Below are 17,085 nucleotides of genomic sequence, written 5' to 3' on the forward strand. Positions count from 1 at the left end.
GCAGTAGCGGCCAGCGGCAGGGTTTATGGATTTGTGATTTGCTTGCTGGGTAGCTGAGAGTAATCCCAAAATATTACTGAAGCAAAAGCTCCCTCGTGAAAACGGCTTTGGAGTTTGGTGCATCTAGATACGATTCAGGAAACATCCACACAATCATACGCATAGATTTAACCCTTATATCCATTTTGTGCACCCTATAATAAAGGCTTTAAGAAAAAATAAATACCATATGCTTTATATGGTTGTTTCCAGATAGATCTCTTATTCAACAACAGACGTGTCAAACATGTTTTTGTCATAAAAGTGATGAAAGAGATTTTAAATGAAACATTTTATTTTTATTTTTAACATCTATCTTATTACAATCAAAGCTATTAAACAAAAGCAAGTGTTCTTTCAAACTCAACACGAGCAATGAGAGCGTAAACTCTCGGTTCAGATTAGATCTATTATTGGAAGGAAGTGAGACACAAGATGAAGTGGAAGAGGAGGAGGATGTATCAGAAAAAGATGCAGAAAGAAACTTTGAGCTGAATTTGAAAATGAGTTTGATGTCAGCAGCCTCCTCCTGATGACAAACAGTCTCATATTCAGCTGCTTTGCATAATTTAACCACCATTTTAACCTTTGAAACTTTTGAAAACTAAATTCTGACTTTTTGTTTTGTTGCATTTGTTTTCTTTGTTAAGTTTGCCACAAAAAAAATGCACTGTAATCACTAAATGGCAAGATGTTCTGTTTCAAATGTCTGTGATGCATTGAACTCTTTTTAAACCTAGGCAGGTATAGGTATAAAACAAAATGAAATAAAAATAGATCGAGTCTGTTTTTGCACGATTATAAATAACTGTAAACTTTGTGAACTTTAAACAACCCTGATACAGCGTAACTCCATCTCTGTCTGCAGTCGTGCGGGAGACAATCGGAGAGACAGAGAAACAGGAGAGAGAGGAGGATTAGGCAAACAACCGACAGTGCAGGGCAAAGTTAACTTCTCCAGGTATAGCTACAGATTCCCAGCAATTCAATACTTGTGGTGTGATGTCTGTAATCCCCTAAACGTATGGCCCGAGGGCCAAAACCGGCCCATCAGAAGGTCCAATCCGGCCCGCATGATGCATTTTGTGTAAACTACTGCTGTAAGAATGCTGCGGCTCCTTTAAGAGCCGGGCGAGTGTACGTGCAGAGAGAGAGTGAGAGTGAGTGAGCAGCGCTGTGTATGTGTGTGTGAAGATAGAGAAGTCAGGAGTTAGCATTAGTCACTGTGGGGTAAATATGTGTTGTGTTCAAAGCCTGTTGAGAGAAATAAAACACTCAGACTCTTCCAGATCACCTGAGTGTGTGCCTGTTCAAGGGTGCAGGTCTCCTCTGTGCTTCCCCCGACCACTGTCCAGAATTGTCCTCTGGGTTCCCACTTTAGTTTCAGGAATACTACATAGATGTGTAGTAAAAAAAAATGTATAGATCATGACATAATTCTCATATGTGAAATAGTAGAAAGTGTGTCTTTGTAGATCCACTCTGATCTGTAAGTTGTAATACGCATGTAAACGTTTTAAATGTAAAACATTGGAGTTCTTGTTTTTCACATGTTATTATGCTTTTATTTTACTAGACTTTACTAATAGACTCCCCTGTGTTACAGACGCTCTCTGTGTATGCAGATTTGTGTGTGTCATCCCTCCTTCCCTATTGGTGCACCTGCTTCCTGCCTTCCAGCCCATCTGCGTCCCTCGGTGGACCCGCCCTTCTACCACCGTGATTGGTCTGCCCTGGTTCCAGCTCACCTGCCCAATCCTCCTTCACCTCGTCAACAGCCACACCTGTATATAAACCAGCAGGTGAGACCCAATCAGTGGGCATTGGGATTGCGTTTGCTTTTAAACTGACTGTTAGGTGATAACATTAGTAATGGGGATCAGTGCTTATTGTTAGCCTTGGCCTGTGATCTGTGTTTAGTTAGTTATTCATTGTCCAGCCAGGACAGACTTAGGGATGCTTGTATTTTAGTTTGGTTTCCTGTGCTGTAGTTCGTTCCTCTTGTTCTTCGGTGTTGTGGTGAAATACAGCTTCGCTTACACATTAACCCATGACCTGCTCGCGTGGCACAGATCTGTGCCGCAGGTGCACCCATATAATGATATCCTGGGGTGTGTGTGTTTGTAGGTCACATATTCAGGCTTTAAAAAAATGCATTTTTGTTTCATGTGTTATGATTCATTTTATATCACAGTGTGAACAGGCATTAAACTAAAGCAAAACCACAGTTTTAAGAAAGGTCTGCATGTGGCAGCATATCCATTCAATGATAAGTAATTGTTAATTTAATATAATGTGATAATTATTGAATATACTGCATCTCTATGTGTCCCTGTGATGGACTGTCCAGGGTGTACCCCCTGCCTTTCACCCTATGTCAGCTGGGATTGGCACCAGCGACCCCTGTGCTCCTCATGTGGAGGATAGAGCGGTAGAAAACGAGTGAGTGAGTGAGTGAGTAAACTGCTATGGTGTGCTGAGCTGCAGCTGATTAGATTCAGCACTGGCTGCAGAGAAACGCAGCCTCTGTTTTTCAGAAAAGGATGTTGCTCTTAAAGCATGTGGCAGAAAAACTGCAGCTTGCTGACCCCAGTTCAAGGTTCTCATGATACAAAAGCCTGCACTACCTTCTGATACTTCATATTAGTGCTGAAGGATAAGGATATAAAGGATGTGTTAATATTGGTCGACACAGTAATGTTCGAAAGAAAAAGACTGTTATTCATAAGAATAAATGAATCTATTTTATTGTGGGTTGGTTGCAGAACATTATGCAGCATAGGTTCCAATTAAAAATCAAGCATGTTCTCAGTCAGTTGAATGGATTTTTGCCATCACAGACCAATACTCACTTTGAAAGGAATGAACCAATTTTCTCTGTTAGTGAATGAGCTGAATGTTGAACGAGGGAAATGAGAGAAAGAGGAGGACAGATGGAGGAGTGATAGTGCCTCAGGAAGGGCAGAGGATTAGTGAGGGGGAAGTGAGGGCAGCTACAGTATGAAGAGACTACCATACTAATATATATATATATATATATATAATATAATGAATGTCCTGTTTTTGGAAGCCGTAAATCTGCTGCAGCACTTTGACCGGTGCCATATGTTATTTACCCTCATCGTGTCAACATTCCTGTGAAGTGAACAAACACTGGTGCCAAGCTTTGAACACGTTGCCAGGAAAACACTGTCCTCTAGTGCTCACTTTATATAAAACACACCATTCACAGTGAGGGCCCACTCGGTCAAATGAAGAATAAACTTGAAATCATTACGATGCAGCTGACTTTGTTTCTTTCACATTCTACTACAGAGTCAGAAGAAATCTTACCTTTTTAAAAAAAAGAAAAATATTTGATTTTGTGTAGTGTCGGGCTTTTATTTTCTTTGATGGAAGTGACTTTGATGGCGACTTTTTGTCAATTTTATCAATGTTTTCAGTCCCAACAACCTCAAACTTTTTGGGTGTTTATTTTTTTGGGTGAAGAGGCCCTAATGCCGAGCTCTGACCTTTAACCTAAATGTAATTCTAACCCTATAAGCAGGTCTTCACCCTGAAAAAGCACCTTAAAGAAGTGCAGACCAGATGTGGGAAAAAAAAATGTCCTCACTCCTTATGGTTTATATGATTTTTGGTCCTCACAAAGCCACAAATACAAACACACACACACACACACAGAGCGAAGTGACAAAAATAATGACTTTTAAAGTGATTGCACTGTGACATATTGTATTAAAGCACTCTAAATTCCAGTAACATTTTCAGAAATAACTGTATTCATCATCCGGTGATGTTTCCAGAGGCATGTGGTGCATACAGATATTTTCTGTACTTGTAAATTTGAATTCTACAAAAAAAGAAGTGCAGACATAAAAGTCTCTAATCATGATTTTATTACATGGTATATTTTGCCTAATGAGGTACATGACAGTCATAGACTGAGCAATAATAATAATAATAAAAAAAGAGGGGATGGCCTTGCCCTCCTCCTCTTCCAAATAACCTGATCAGTCATTCACTAATACTTCCTAACCAGTTGATTTGACCTTCTGATGTCATGTCAACACAAAGTCAGTGTGTCCTGATCCTCGTGACAACAGGAGGTGATGTGTATCTTCCCGTCTCGTTGGCACAAACCAGCCCATCACACGACACTTGAAAGCCTGCAGGATATTAGAGATGTAAATGGAACATAATGGTGCCATTATAATTGTGCTCATCCTGTTCAGCGTTTGATGGCGGGTGTCTTTTCACTGCAATCCTCACACCATCTGGCTAAATCAGTGTCGGCAGGGGAAGCGGAGCCAGGGGAAGTCACGACAACCATGTCTTTAGTTAGGATTAAATCATTCTCTTTGGCTGAAGTGATACATCCCATTTGTTAGGACTGATCTGTGCCAAGCCTGGTTCAGGCCCTCAAATTAATGTTCATTAGATTAATATTCATCCTTCAAATTGGTGTATATATATGTATATATATATAACAAATATGGGAATCAGATACTGTTGTCCAGCCATCAATGAAGCACTGGGCATTTTTTTTGTTTGGACACAGAGTTCTCTGACATTGTGATGTCCACACAGTCCTGGTGTTGCGTCAGTTGACCAAACAAATAGAGCAGGTCATTCAGTACTTTTTAAAAGTTTTTTTTTAAAATCTCTTTCAGCAGAACATTTATAACTCATATAATTTCACTTACTGGGGCCAAACAAGGGGATATTCAAAATCATCATTTTGATTTTTATGCAATTGCCTCTCCAATGTAACTTTGTTATTTGTACTTTTATTTTTTTTTAACAGCAGTAAAGTTAAAGGTATGGAAGCCCGTTACCCCCACTTGGGGGAAAAAAAACCTGGAAAATACTAGATATAAAGTCATAATTTTGAGAATTGAAATCGTAATTTTGAGATTTTAAGTAATAATTATGAGATAAAAAGTCAAAATCATGAGATAAGTAAAATTTATTTGATAAGAAAGTCAAACTTATGAGATAAGAAGTAATAATTATGAGATAAAAGTAAAAAGTAATTATGACTTAGTATCTGACAGTTTTCCCCCCCCCCCAAGTGGCAGAAACGGGCTTCCATATAAAGGGCCACTTCAGCCAAAATAAATAAATGAAACACATTTTCAGAGATAAATCTGTTATTCAATCATCAGACAGAGGAAGTTGGAATCTGGAAGTTACTTCCTCCAAAGAAAATAATATAAAAGCCCTACACTTCTCTTTACTGTGTCTATGTCAAGTTTTCAGTATAATAACTGGAAAAAAAAACCTGATCACATGTAATCCAACTCTCATAGAACGTGAATTAAACAAACACAGCAACATCATAATTATTCTAAGTTTATTCTTCATTTGACCAAGTGGGGAAAAACATGGGTGAAACCTTTAAGTTTGCAGCAGAAAGTTTGTTTTTAAATTTGAATGAAGTGTCTTAAATTTGAATCAGTACAACCTAGTGGAATCTGAATTTAGTAAACCTACATATAAGTAGTGTAACACCATACACACACTGTTTCATGTGGTTCTGAATCTACTAAAAATGCTGTTTATCTTCCAATAAAAACTATTTAAATGCAGCAACACGGAGAAGTTGGTGGAGAAACACGTTGTTCTTTATTTTAATTATGTGATATCCAGTTGTTTTGTTCCACAGTGAGCCATATTATATTATTAAGATACGACCTTTGAGAATTACCATGCCTTCAAATTAATAAATTAAGACCTTTTATGGGTTGTATTTAAACTGGTGACGGTGAAGGTATGATGGTTGATGATGATCACAGTGGTGAGATTTCCATGTTATCATTATGAGAAGAGACATCTGGCTCCCAACTGGGTTTTGTTGTTCTTCCTGCAACACAAAGCATATTTCATGAAGCAAGCAAAAATGCCAGCGCTCTCTGCTTGTTTTTGCTGATCTGATTTGCATAAAAAAAACAGCCCCACCACACACACATACAAACACGTGTGTGTAAAATAAAATAAAATAAATGTGTTTGAAAATTCAACTAAATGCTCTTTAAAGACACATGGTTGTTTGCATAGCTCACATTTCTGTTTCACGCATGTCCCGGTCCATCTCTTGTTGTGTTTGTTGTGCCATGTTGAACCTCCTCAAACCTGGCAGGTGGCAGAGGAAACGGCATGGCTTTGTTGTAGACAGTGTACTAATGATAAAGACACAAGATCTGTGTAAATACAGCGTTCGGGATTACACTTAGAGATTACAGGGAAATAAAAAGGAGGTGGTGTTCATTTCCATTTAATACAACCTCTGGGAGTCTAATCTTCACATCGAGGCTGTCTGCTGAGGCAGCAACAACTGATGCAGAAACCTCCTGCTTGGCATTTCTCTCATGTTGCTGGTTGAAGCCGAAAAAGAAACTGAATCCTGGGATGTAGCTTTCAATTCTAGGGGAAGTAAAAAAAAAAAAACAGTAACAAGTAACAAACAGAAACAAAACAACAGAAAACACCACAAACCAAATGAACCCGTCATTTTGTTTTCTTCTCTTGATAACAAATGGTACATTATACAGAATTAATTTTTCCCCCCACTTAAGCTCACCTCCTGCCTATCTCAGCCAGGCTCTCTGGGATCCTGGTCCAATGTACTTTGGCCTTGAGCATTGGCATGGCACCAGGCAAATGTCCAGTCGCAGCTGTCATTGACATTTCATATGACTGACATTCAGCTCCCCATGCCACGTGTGCCTAAAACAAACACCAGAGATCTGTTGTGAGGGGGGGAACTCTACAAACAACCGTTTGACATTTTTACACGTAACTGATTAATATGCGGGACAAAACTGGCCGGTGTGACAAGCTGTCTTTTGGAAGTGACTACACAAGTATGTCTGCACATATCATAAATGTGACACAACTTTGGTGACTTGTGTCTGTTATCTTTGTATGGGATACCAAAACCAAGGCAATCAATTTAATAGTCTTCAATCTATTAAATATACCAATTCTTGAATGACAATGGATATATTCATTGTAATCGTGTAATGGGTTCCTCAGATTAACTCCACTGCAACTCCTTAATGTGATGCTAATTGCCTTTAAGTCAACAACGGAGTTATCTGGGACACTGTATAACAATCTATCCTGACACATCAGTGCACATCTGAAAGCAGCTGAAGAAACTTTGGTGAAATAATAGATAAGGAAGGGTTCAGCTAAATTCTTAATAACATTAAGTTCTTCTACAAAAGTCAACAATTTCTGTGTGATTTTCAACTACCTGTGCCCGGGCATGGCCGCTCACGGTGGTGTCCATGCACATCTTCCAGTTGGTGTCTTCTCCAACCTGGGACACAATCATTTGGCTGTTCTTCACGTCGGCTTCCTGTGTGTAGTACAAGGCTGCGTCGTATCCCTCGGGCTTCTCGCTGCTACTCATGGCAAGAGCTTTGACGGTGAACAAAGCCTCAGGGATTGAGTCCAACAACAAATGGACAACACAGAGAAAGCAGTACATTAAGTGTGTCATGTACAACATGAGTATTGATGATTTGTCATGTTTATGTGATTGTTGAAGTAAAGCACAAAAACCTCTGCAGTCTATACATGCTCAACTTCTTACATAGGTAAAGCATGTTTCAGCTTACTTCCAATATGCTTTCATGATGGCTGTGATTAGATCCTCTGGGGCTCGAGGGAGAATCAGAGGACAGGTGTACTCGCTGAGTGGCATTCTGTAAAGACATTTTAGTGATCGGATGAATTAAGATGAAAGGAATATCGGAGGTGCTGGCGAAATGGCAAAATAGCAAGGGATAGCCAGATACCTTAGAAAGTGTCTGCAGAGTCTGAAGCACTTGGTACGCGCTCACTGGATGTCTGCTCGGGCCGACATTGAGCTCAAAGTGGATTTTGTCAACGGGTTTCTTTACCTGGACTAACAAGAGTGCACCGTGAAGGAAGTTAAGCAACAAATATCAACAAAGTGATTTATAGATGAAACAAAATAATAGCAAAACAAAATAACACAAATATACAGGACGGAGTATCAGTGTTAATATGATAAGCTCGAACAGATGCTTTGGAGGCTGTGGAGACCTTTTTACAGTTGAGGGCCACAACCTTTAGTTTAAGCTCTAATATCAACATCTGCAAAATCATATTGCCATTTACCTGTTCCAGGTAGGAGATAAAACCATTGTGAGGTTTACAATGTTCTATAGAGACACTCAGGAATGTATTTCTTAAGTCAGAGAATGGGAGGTACTGTATAACTCAGTTCAGTGAAAAAATACAGCAACTACACTGATTCCTGTGAAGGTTCTCAGTCTCTGTATCTTCAAGATTGTAGCTAAATAACCTGATGAACCTGGGGCTCACATAAATAAATATTTCCTGCATTAAAATCATCTGCTCCACATGAGTGTCTGTATTTCTTGTGGCAGACGGGTGAAAGTATGACTGAAAACACAAAGAAGAGCCTCAGAAGTGACTTCTACTGCTCAAAAAACCCAGTCGCAAAGCATTTTGACAGCCTAAACACTTTTACTCCCACTCGCCTCTGAGCTGCTGCTGTATACACACAAACACTCCCTCAATCAGGTCTGATAGTATTGCTTGACAGAACTTGTTTTTTTGTTTTTTTTAGTTGAAGGACACAGCATAGAGATCGTGTTCCATAGATAGAGGCAGAATAATGCTATGTTATGTGTAATATAAGGGCAGGCAAGCAATTTGTTTTTTTAAATCATTCCCACATCACTTTGAATAATATGTGTTGTGTTAGTTTAGAAAGCTTTGTAAGGTGTTACTGTAAATACCTGGAGCTACTTTGATGGCAAAGTGTGTGTATCCCAAGAAATAGTACAAGGGGTACTCCTCGTGATAATACTGTCTCCTTAACTCAGATTCCACACAGAGACCAGCTCCATAGATGTTGCTCTCAGAGCACATCTTGGTGAGTGGATGCCAGGTGTTTGTTTTCATCATCTGTTAAATTGTGATTTAAATAAAAAAAAAAAAATGTTGAGTTACATCCTCATGTTGTTAAAGTCTCACATTATTTACCTGAAGGAGGTGATCACTGTACCTGATCAGATTCAGGCCTCACAACTGAAGGGTCCACGTGGACAATTTCATGATTTGAGTCGATATCTTTGGGCATCATCGGGGTCATTTTAGCCACTGTTGGTTCTTCAATGTTCCTAGAGACTGCGTATACATTTGAGCTGTTGGTTGGAAAAGTGGGAATACAAATTCTTAAACAGGGTTTTAAATGTTGGCTGCCTTATGAATAGCATTAATCAATTTAAACCAGTAACATAGACACTATATATAATTGAGGTAATGATTTAATTCAAAACACAATGCTGGTTTATTATGGCTAGTGTTATTGTTAGTCTGTGTGTGCTTTTACTAAAATAACGTTTTTCCTACTTGAGACCATGTTTTATTCAGAGATGGATTCATGAATAACAACAACAACAACAACAACAAAAAACAGGAGTGTGAATTCATTTTGTTTTGTTTTTTTCTTCCACAAACCTGACTGAAAGGACATCAAACTCTTTTTTGCATGCCGGGATGTCGAGTTCAAACTTCTTTTCAGGGATATTGATCTTCACAGAAAACCTCCATGGAACATTGAGAGGGATTTTGGCCTTAACCTCGTTGCCACTCTGGAACAGTTCTGTGTTGATCCCGTAGTAAAGCCAAAAATCTTTTGTGTAACTGCAAATTGTTTTAAATTATTATAACAACATTAACATATAACACAGTACACAGAGGCATCCTGGCTTATGAGATATGTGAATACCCCCATATGACATGGTTAGCATCTTTTAAGAGCCAGACATGCAGCAGACGTGCTGTATATGTTCTTTAAATTTAGGGAAGTGTTTACCCGACATAACCATCGGTCTCCAGCGTAACTTCAGAAGTCAGGAGTTTTCCAAGATGTTCAGTGAGAGGTGGAGATACGGCAGCTTTGGCTACAAAAAAATCCCCCAACATTTATAATAGTTTAAAATAATAGAAGAATGAAATAATAATAATAACAAATATCTGCTCACCGTTAACAGTGATTCCATTGAGTGATCCATAATATTTGCTAATCTCCACTGGGAGACCCACAGTTGTTGCTTCGATGTAGCGAACTTCAAATACCAAGTACATCTTGGTCTTGTGCCACGATACTCCCTTCTGTAAACTCTCAATCGCATCCCACAGAGGGCTTTCCTTCCCTGCAGCGGGATTGACAGCCTGCAAGTAAGATCACAGAACAGCAGGGGAGGAAGGGGAGGGAGGGAGGGGAGGGAGGGGGGGGCATGTAGAGGCTTTGTAGACCATTTAACAGCATAATACATCTAGTGGCAGCGCTGGCTCTGGCATGAATGGATCATTAATAGTCGATTTGGTCAATTATTCTCTCACCCTGATGATATATTGGAGGACGTCTCTGTTCATATCAGCATAGAACCACTCTTGTCCAGAAGCACGTGTGTAGGCAGAGATGAGTGGTTGATCACTGGGGAGAACTTCCCAGTTTTTAAGCTGGAAATGACACAGTAGAATTGTCACCCAAACACACAAAGGGATGTACTGTACTGTGATCCTCCCAACTTAAAGGAGACAAATTATACCCTATTTCTCCAAGTTAACCTAGTTCCGTGGTGTCCTAATGAACATGTCTGTGACATGCTTTGGTCAAAATATCATAAGGATGAAGCACCACAAACAGCCCTGTTCCGAACGCTCTGTTTAGTAGTATCTCTTTACGTCCACCTTAAAGATCCACCTTAAAAAATGTAAAACAAAACTTAAGGGACAGGAAATGACATCAGCCACAGAGACGACGAGGAGCTAACAGCAGTTAGCATTTGGAAAAGTGAGAATTTGCAGGCTCTAGCAGGCACATTGTTGTCATATATAACATGTATCCACTGGACAGATAAATCCTCTGAGGCTGGAAGTTTGTGTAGGACCAAGAATATAACTTTTTGCAGACTTCCGGTTTTCGAATACCGCTGCCCTCGCCAGCACTCTCGCGCGTTTTACAGACAAAGCGGAGGAATTTAGTGCATTGCGACGTCCCAATGAGATGGTAGTCAGCATCACGTGTTTTATCTCCTGAACTTAGACTGAGGAGGACCACAAAAACATGAGTGAGTCATCTTTTTTTCACATTTTGCCGACCGATAGGGCCTCCAGAGTCCCAAATATAACGATTTAAATGATTAAAAAGTTGATTTTGCATAATATGTCCCCTTTAATGTTTCTACCACACACTCACCACGTTGAAAACGGCCTGGAGGTTATTGTCACTTAGATCTCCTTTAAATGAGGGGATGCCAGAACGGAACAACTCCTGAATTCCTTCAACACGGATACCCAACTGCAACAACAAAAAAAGCATGCGGTTCACAAACAATGTAACAATGTAAGAGACAATTAATAATATTGTATCACACTGTACCTCTATTAGCTGCAGAATTCTACCAATGAACTGAAATTTTCCTTTCATCATGAGCTCCGTGGGAAAGAGGTGTGTCGCACTTCTTAGCATAAAGACTTCGGACACTGTGCCGATTAGGAAATCATCTGCACTGGGAAAATAAGAGAGAAGACAAGAGAAAAATAACTGTTTTCATGAAACTTCAGAATGGTGGTCGCCATTATTTCATGATACACTACCATTAAACCAGTCCAAGCGCACTGCTTTGCTGTAGTGATAGCTCAGGCGACCAAATTTCGGGGCCAGGATTTTCACAGCCATGTTGCAGGCGGTCGCACTGTTGTAGAAGCCACACAAAAAAAGGGATCATGTATCATGTACTTTGTACTATAAACAATACAAAGTGCACTTGAACTAGTTCTCATACTCACAGGAAGTGATTGTCTGGTGTACTGGATCTGGCCATGCTTTTCAGGTAGGAGTATGTGAAACTAACCATGTGGAGGTCGATCTCCTGCTGTAGATGTGAGGTCACTGTGGACACCAGGGCCATCGATGGTTTGGTGTCAAACAGCACCATGAAGGCCAACATGCGGATCTCAGTGGGGAGGTTCTTTTGCAGGAACAGAGTCATGCTGATATCTTGGACCTGAGGGGGAAAAAAAAACAATTTTGTGTGCCCAATTCAGGGAATTTCTATTTTGTCCCGTGTGTGAGTCACTCACTCATAGTCACTGACTATGGACCACAAAGCAACAGCCGTCTCCTAATCTTCATTTTGTGTTGTTCTTACACTGTGGGGGTCTCTGGCAGCGGTGAGTCTCATGGACTGCACGGCGGCACTTAGCACACGAGGTGGCAGGTCCACGGGTGTGGCTGCGACTCCAGGGAGGAAGCGCATGATGGTTTTAATGCTGCCTGGATGACCGGCGTTCCCCAGAGCTTTCATTACAAGAACCATATCTGTGTCATTGCCGCTCTTCAGAGCCTCCAGGGCTATGTCCAGCAGAGGCTAATGCACACAAGTCACACAGCAAGAGACTTTTGACATGTTCATTCAGCTTTTAAATGTCTTTTTCTGTTTGTTTCAAAGTTTCCATCGGAAGGAATTTTAAATTTAATCTCGTCTTAATTACCTTAACAGCACCTACTGGACAAGGTGTGTAATATGCACAGTGCTTGTACACCAGAGAACCATAGGCGAGCAGCACTGTTTGCCACAGATAGGTGTTAGATTTGGAGAAGGGCATGTTCAGGAACATCTGCACAACCGAGACAAGGATGTTTTGACATGATCTCGAGAGAATCGTCCATTTTCTTCACATTGCAGCATCCCCCCCCCACCGCCCCCAAACTAATACATCTCTACTCACTTTAGCCATTTCAACCAACTCAGGAATGGGGTCAAGATGGTTCATTGTCATCAAAAAGGTTTGCAGGGCTTCATTTGCAGACAAATCCGCAGCCTGAAACCTCGTTTCCAGGAACTTCAGGGGTCTGGCATCACCGACCTCAACAATTATGTCTAAAAACCAGCGTCTGATAATTGTTTAAGACGCAATAAGTGAGAGAAAATGGATTAATCAGACACTTTGTCGGATAGAACAACAAAGATAAAAGGGAAAAGGTGCAAAAAACGAGGTCAGATTTGGTTTTTAATTGTTCTTGCGGAGTATGAAGTACTTGATGAGCCAGAGGACAAATCATTTTTCTATCTTATGGCTCACAAAGTAATAAATCATTCATCAGAGGTAATGTACTGGACTCGAGTTTTCAGGAAATAAGTGGGACAATAATCTTCAATTACTTGACGACATACGCTACAGCTTGTGCCATTCACACACACACATTCATACAGTGCGCCTACAACTTACCGATATTCTTCGTTTCCTTTAAACTGTTTCCACATTTCCTCTAACCCTTCATAAGGCATTGCCCGCAGGAGCTGGAAAACCTTCATTGCTTCATGGGATGTTGCACTGTCAATCTGATAACTGTTCGCATCGGCCAGACGTTTGATCAGTGCGATAGCCTGGAAAAATGAGAGTGGAGACATCTCAGACAGTTATTTTTTTAATTTCCACAGCTTATTAATAAACACCTGTCACTCTGGTAATGGGGTCCTTAAGACAAGACGCATTGATGTCTTATTTTTGTGTGTCATATTTTGTTCACTTATTTGAGTTAATACATTTTAAACTCAGTTGTTTCCATGTGTATCTTAGGTAGGTATAGTCACTCTGATTTATTCTAGCAATGTATCATTACCTTTGGTACTGGGTCATCCAGGTTCTGCATCAAAACCGGTATATTGACCATGGAATTGACAAACTTGTAAACAAGGTCGCCCTTGCTTTCCACTGGCCCGAACATGACCGGCCTCTGTGTGTCATTCTCACTGAGCAGCACTATCTCCTTCCTGCAGGAGAAGTTATTTAAAACAAGCAGTTCCTGTAACAGTGTTGACAATGTGGACGACCGAGCGTTGTGTGCAGATACATCCTTTGTCTTACGTTGCTTGCATCTTGAATGTGCCGCCCTTCACGTTGAAGGGAGTGAAGTACTGTCGCTCCAGACCATGAGCCTCGGTAATGAGACCTCCCTCTGCTGTGGGTTTGACGGTGTAAACATATCTCACCGAGGAAACGACAGACTCCCCTCTCTAGGTCGGAGGACACAAGGACAAGAAATAGGAACTGATTTTTTTGGTGTCCATTCACAATTGTGGAATCAGATTTGTGTGCTGTGAGCGACACAGACCTGCTTGGCGACCTGATCGAGCACAGCAGTAGCCATTCCCCTGTAGATAGCTGCTCTCTCCCTGCAGTTGCCGAGATCCACGACCTGAGTGATGGTCATGTCCTTTGTTTTGTTGTTTTCTTCTGTAGCATAGCTGCTCTGGCACTTGCCGTGGATGCTAACCTACAAACGAGGCAGAACACGGTTACATTTATCTCATAACTGTTGGTAGCACACATTATGTGAAGATGGTGCAGTTTCTTTGTTTTGCAGTGACTTACTTCCTCCAGTTCATAGACCGTCTGTGTGGTCTTGACAGTGACTTGGAAGAAACCCAGTATCCCCCTCACAATGTTGACGATGGTGTCAGACACGTCGGCAGAGGCACGGATGTCACTGATGTGTCCACTGGCATAGTCGAACAGGATGGGTTTGACAAGCTGGGCAGTCATACGCTGGCTGAGCTTTGGCGAGGCAGTGAAGCTGTCTTTCCCCGGAACGCCGTTGAACTCCTCAAAGACTAAATTTGAAATCTTTTAAACAGAAAGGAATGTTTATGTAGGTATTAATATTTAACCATTGTTTAATGAGCTTGAGACCTTGCCAGAACAGCTTGACAATTACAGTTAAATAAAACACCACATCACATAGAAAACACAGAATCTTAACACCGTTTAACTTGGATTTCAATGCTCCAAGACCATTATATGATCAAGCTTTAAACTGTTTTGCAAATGATTCCATGAGTATGATGGAAATGCTGGGGACTGAGGAGCTAAATATTAAGGGAATTTGACCCCAAATGGCCCCAAAGTTTTCTATGTAAACCCGAGTGATGGCCAGTCTGTGAACTCATACAGGGTACTGTGATCGCCATGGTTACAAAATGCAAATCATTGTGGTCAAGAATCTAGAAGGTAGAGCCTAAATATTTGTATGATTACACTTTTTCAATCTGTACTACATTTTAAATGGTGAAATATGTGTAAATAAGCAGTTTTATCACTCACAGGCCACATCCATGTGTTTGGGAAAAACAAAACCTCTTGAATTCTGCAGGTCTTAAGAGATTACTGACTTTGTTGTGATCACAGTGGAGTTTAAACATAGCATCTGTTTATGACTGAAAGATGAATAAAACAGGTATTTGAATAATGCACCAGGGCCTGATAGAGGGTATAGACACACACTGCTCAGCAGCTGTTGGGGAAGCAAACAACTTCTGGATTTGAACCACTTTAATAAAGAATCTAATATTTTTACATATAAATAACTAAGCTTTCATGTTCTCACTCTTACCTTAAGGACAAACGTCTTTGCAGAGACACCAGCGATGTTAACTTTGCACGTCATTCTCACTCCAGACTCGGCCATATTTGGCATACCGAGTCCAAAGTTCACCACACCCTCATATCTGTACTCGTAGGTCTTCTTGGGGTTCAGGCTGAGCTCTGGAATGTGTTTCCAAACAGTGTTTTTAATAAAATATGGTCTTTATTGTAGGACATTTCTTTTTCTCATATATAAATACTCACCATAACGGACACTTTGGCACGCTGAAAGAGGTCAAACACAGGGTTGGTGTTAAAACTGTTATTAAAATACAGCACTGTGTAAAAGTCTGCTTGTCTTGACGTAATAAAACCCTTTTATTACGTTTTATAATAAAAGGGTTGGCTATTATATTATATTTTTCGACATGAAATAGTAGTACAAACACAGCTTTTGCCAATAACTCCACTCCAGGTTTAAGACAGTGTCATTTTAAAACTACCCATATTTTGTGTATTTGTTCCAATAAAGTGATTGAGAAATAATGATCATTACAGAATAACTAAAATAACAATTCTAATAGTAACGTAAGACGTAAGCAGAGTAGTGCACATGAATATAAAACACGTTAAATTAACAGCACATTATGATTCAGCCATGAAAGATTATTACTATGTGAACCAGAAAAGTCGGTTAGGATAAATGATTTTGAAGTTGCTGATCTGTAATTAAAAAAACAAAAAAAAAAACACCTCTATAAATTACAATAAATAACATATGAAGCAGTGAAAACTTACAGGCCAGGGCCACAAAACAGCAGAGGAGAAGCCCCCTCATGGTGAAACTGCAGTGGAAGCAATGCATCTCGGATTTGTCCTTTAAATAGCAGCATGGGTTTTCATTGGGCAGTGACTGATTAAATACAAACACATAATGTTTACTCCCAAACTGTGTCAAACCTGTGACATTGTCACAGTGACACAGAGTGGTACAGATAACTGCCTCAGGAACTCTGTTCAAAAAATAAATGTGGAGTTAGTGTAAAATATTGAAGTGAAGAAAAAGAAAAACAAGTGGTGCAGTTTTCTGTATAAATGCATGGCTTTAGAATTGTGTTTTGAGTAATAAGCATAAAGATTAAAGTGGTAATTTTGCCAAACAGAATAGAGTAAATTTGGCCCAGTGGGATCAACAGCTGGACAACTATAGCGAAGATGTTCGCAGTTCTACTCTTTCATTTCCTGAATATTATAGGACAACTACTGGTGTTGAATGTATACACACATAAACACAAAGTGCTCTTACTGGATGCAACGTCACACAGTGAAATACTGCTCTTCCGACAGGTTTCTCAAAAATGTGCCTACTTCAGCCTACAGGGGCTCAAACAACAGCGTACATAGGTGCAGTTTGAGGGTGACGACATCGAGCAGCAATCAGGCCTGCGAGTCTGTTCAGTCTCTCTTTAATGTTATGTTCAGTATGCACAACACAGGAGTCCACTATCTAATCATACTTAAGTATTCTCTCAGCCATCAAAACCTCTTTCATCCTCAGGCTTCAATTCACCTGACCATCTGTTTTTTCTTGTTTGTCATGGCAGC

General features: G+C 40.2%; 1 protein-coding gene across 1 annotated transcript; it reads right to left on the reverse strand.

Moving 5' to 3' along the window:
- Positions 1-6,110: 6,110 nt before the first annotated feature.
- On the reverse strand, positions 6,111-16,318 carry vtg3 (vitellogenin 3, phosvitinless; the record flags this gene model as incomplete). Its single annotated transcript, XM_083887819.1, has 27 exons — positions 6,111-6,218; positions 6,324-6,462; positions 6,620-6,765; positions 7,298-7,495; positions 7,665-7,751; positions 7,845-7,954; positions 8,838-9,006; positions 9,107-9,245; positions 9,562-9,747; positions 9,920-10,007; positions 10,089-10,278; positions 10,450-10,569; positions 11,309-11,410; positions 11,492-11,616; positions 11,710-11,807; positions 11,902-12,119; positions 12,264-12,482; positions 12,607-12,732; positions 12,844-13,009; positions 13,345-13,502; positions 13,739-13,889; positions 13,984-14,132; positions 14,231-14,392; positions 14,491-14,742; positions 15,509-15,660; positions 15,745-15,765; positions 16,279-16,318. The coding sequence occupies 27 exons, from the start codon at positions 16,316-16,318 to the stop codon at positions 6,111-6,113; spliced, it is 3,819 nt and encodes a 1,272-aa protein (XP_083743945.1).
- Between the last annotated feature and the right edge of the window lie 767 nt (positions 16,319-17,085).

The sequence above is a fragment of the Microchirus variegatus genome (genome assembly GCF_963457635.1).
Source record: "Microchirus variegatus genome assembly, chromosome: 4".
Classification (NCBI taxonomy): domain Eukaryota; kingdom Metazoa; phylum Chordata; class Actinopteri; order Pleuronectiformes; family Soleidae; genus Microchirus; species Microchirus variegatus.